The sequence below is a fragment of the Lactuca saligna genome, chromosome 5 (genome assembly GCF_052625555.1).
Source record: "Lactuca saligna cultivar CGN05327 chromosome 5, ASM5262555v1, whole genome shotgun sequence".
Classification (NCBI taxonomy): Eukaryota; Viridiplantae; Streptophyta; class Magnoliopsida; order Asterales; family Asteraceae; genus Lactuca; species Lactuca saligna.
Window position 1 is genome coordinate 138,867,155 of NC_136421.1, and position 3,643 is coordinate 138,870,797.

Sequence of the window (3,643 nt, forward strand, 5' to 3'; positions counted from 1 at the left end):
GATCGCGACTGGACTCGACGAGTCCAGATATGGACTCGGCGAGTCTGCGCTGTTTAGCGAAAACCCTAGCCGTTCAGATTTGGGACGTATTTAAGGGACTTATTGGCCGTCATTGTTCACTTTAGCCTTCTGAGAGAAACCCTAATTCGATTGTATGCATCTGGAGCAAGGTTGAAGACCATTGTTGATTTTGGAAGAGTTGTTGTGCAAGGAAGAGAAGGCTTGGTGAAGGGAACAACAAGAGAAGTCACGTTATGAGGATTGGGGACACAAAGAGCACATTATTCAGGTAATAATTCGAATTACATTCTTCTATGTTGATGTGTATATGGATTTAGGGTTTATGGAACCCTTTTGTGGATAGATTGAATGTTACCCTTGTTCCCCAAGCGATTGCAACCCTGTATTAGGACCTTTAGAGGTCCAGAATGTCCCATGCCTGAGCATTTAGGGAATCAATAGAGGTTTTGGATTGGAATCCTTATGCCTTAGGTCAAAATGTAAATTATAAGTCTTGGGGTGTAGCATGAGCACCTAAATGAAGACCTTACGTGATGGACCAGCCTAGGAGGACCAGACCTATGAATGGTCGGAACAATTCTGACCTTAGGAAGCAGTTTGATCGACTGCATGGCATGGACTCGCCGAGTCCGAGGAACAGACTCGGCGAGTAGCTTGGAGAATAACTGGGACTCGTCGAGCTGTTCTTCAGACTTGGCGAGTGGAGTCGGGGTGGCCCCGCGATTCTTCCAGGAGTAACTCGTCGGGTCATGGAGGATACTCGACAAGTAGAAAGGAATCTTTGAGGATTGGAGGACGTCTAGACTCGCCGAGTCGCCATAGCACTCGCCGAGTCCGGTCAAGTTGACCGTTGACCAGAGTTGACCTATATGTGATTTCTTAGGGTCAGTTGTCTTGAAAGATAAAAGTGTTAATAAGGGATGTACGATATTATAGGGAGTCTGTAGCTCGGCGGATCGAGTACGAGTGATTTCAGGAGTTGCTAGCTTTCAGTATCCACGAGGTGAGTCTTCTCACTATACTGTACCCGGAAGGGTTTGACTGTGTGACCGAAAGGTCGGATATGATATGTGATATATGTGCTATATGTGGTAAGTTAATTGTTATGTGTATTGTGTATGTTTTTATGGGCCGGAAGGCAATATGTTGTGGGCCGGAAGGCAATATGTTGTGGGCGGGAAGGCAATATGTTATGGGCCGGAAGGCGATTATGTTAAGGGCCGGAAGGCGTTGTGTTGTGGACCGGAAGGTCAGGGCCTGGAAAGGCGTATATGTGTAAGTTGTATACTGGGGAACTCACTAAGCATTTATGCTTACAGTTGTTATGTATATGTTTCAGGTACTAGCGAGGACCGTGGGAAGGCGCCGGCGTGATGCGTACACACTGATTGATGTTTTGAGATCTTGGGAATTCTATGATTTGTATTTCGACATAAAACTTGGAATAATTATATTTAGTTTGAATAAAAACACTTTATTTGAAATGAAAAAAAAATTGTTTGAAAATTTTGCGTTGTTACAATTTGCCATTTGAAAGAATCGCTTGGGTTAAGGTAATTGGTCTTCCCATTCATCTGAGGTCTGAAGAGAATGTTAGTTTGGTTGTTGGTAGACTTGGCAAGATTGTTGAAGTTGACGGTTGTCAAAATTGGCATAACATCGATCTTACATCCTCACATGCAAGGATCCTAACAGGTGATAAACTACTAATAAACAAGGAGATCAATTGTTCCTTTAATGGTAAGAATTACATAGTGGGTGTGGTTGAATGTGAAGATATTTGGCAACCGTTTTCCAAATATTACGAATCTAACTCCGAACCCAGCACTGAGATTGCAGAGAATGATGATGAGATCGAGAAAAGTGATTCAGATGATGATGGCATATCAGAAACATGGGAAAATGTTAATCATATGGACGTGGAAGAAGGATAAATCGTGATGGATGATAATGTGAATGACAATCCAGATGCAGCTGGTGGTGTGGTGGCATCTCCATCACCGGCAATCTTCGATGGTGTGGCGTACGTTGAAAATCAAAATGTCGCTTTAAATTCAGAATCTGATAAGTTACCTAGGGATAATAACATCATTAATACTGAGAACTGAAAGGAGTTATCCAATACCGACAATATCAATGGAACGGGTGGGACTTTGGATGATCAGTTAACAAGGAATCATGGTAGGCGGCCCACCTCACCTGTTGGGTATGATACAAATTCAATAGCCCAATCCCCATCTGGCTCATCTACTCTTAATCCGGTTCAAGGCGTCGACTTTCCCTCTTGTAAGTTTGGGGGTTCCCTCTCCAAAAAGAGAAAGTTGGACAAAACTGAGAGAAACGATCAATCCTGCTCTCTTCCTGTTCGAAGACTACTTCCTGATTTTCTTGATCTCCCTCTCCCCCCACCTAGATCGCAGCCCATACCTCCAATCATCCACGCTCCCTCCTTCGACCTAAATGTTTCAGTCAATAACCTTACCTCTTCAGAACCGGATGATTTCTCCTCCTCTAATGAGATTGCCAGCCTCATCCACATCGCAAATGAAGTGGGATTTCATATTTCAGTGGATTGTGTTGGTATGTTGGATGAAAATACTTCCAAAGCAGTTATGGGCGATGGTGTCTCAGATGGTGATCAATGAATGCTCTAAGCTTAAATATCAGGGGTGTGGGTGAATCCCACAAGGTTGATTGGATTAGAAGGCTCAAATAAGTACATATGATTGACTTCATTGGTATACAAGAGTCTAGAGTCACAGATTATAACCAAATTGATTTCGTTGGATGTTGGGGGTCGCCTGACTTTGACTTTGCAGCTGTAGACCCTACTGGCGGATTAGGTGGTCTTTTCTGTATTTGGGATCCTACTATTTTCTCTAAAATTAACATTATGTCATCAAGAAACTACCTTGCAATCTCTGGGCACTGGAAAGGTGTTCCTGGAATAACCACATTTGTAAATGTTTATGATCCCCAATCTACCACTGATAAGAGGGCATTCTGGTCTGAACTCATCACATTAAAAAACGGACTCTCGGGTACCTGGGTCTTTCTTGGTGACTTTAATGCAATGAGATTCGAGCATGAAAGGTTCAACTCTGTCTTCTGTAAAGCAACTGCTATAGACTTCAATCGCTTCATTACTGAAGCTGATCTACACGAATTCAATATGGGTGGATCGAAATTCACATATTTGCGGGATGATGGTTTTAAACTCAGTAAAATTGACCGCTTTCTGGTATGCTCGAATTTTATTAGTATTCAACCACTCTCATCGGTTACTGCTCTTGCTAGGGATCACTCTGATCACTCTCCACTCATATTGAAACCTTCCAATTATAATTTTGGACCTATCCCATTCCGATTCATCAATTCTTGGTTGCTAAAGGATGACTTCAATGTGATGTTCAAAAATACATGGGAATCCTTTCGTGGATTTGGCGCTCCCGATAGATTCTTCGCTGCTAAACTAAAATTTGTAAAAAATGCCATTCGAGACTGGACCAACGTGAAATCAAACATGGAGCATGCGATATTAATACAACTCAAAACAAAGGTGGAAAAATTGGAATCGATTGCAGAATTTAGACTATTCACGGAAGCTGAACGAATATCCTAG

At 42.4% G+C, this 3,643-nt stretch overlaps 1 protein-coding gene across 1 annotated transcript; it reads left to right on the forward strand.

Annotated features, from left to right (window-relative positions):
* Positions 1–2,743: 2,743 nt before the first annotated feature.
* Positions 2,744–3,643, forward strand: LOC145045773 (uncharacterized). The gene has a single exon (XM_078994093.1). The coding sequence runs from the start codon at positions 2,744–2,746 to the stop codon at positions 3,641–3,643; it is 900 nt and encodes a 299-aa protein (XP_078850219.1).

Coding starts and splice junctions, on each gene's coding strand:
- LOC145045773 (XM_078994093.1), top strand. CDS start 2,744: ATGATTGACTTCATTGGTATACAAGAGTCTAGAGTCACAGATTATAAC.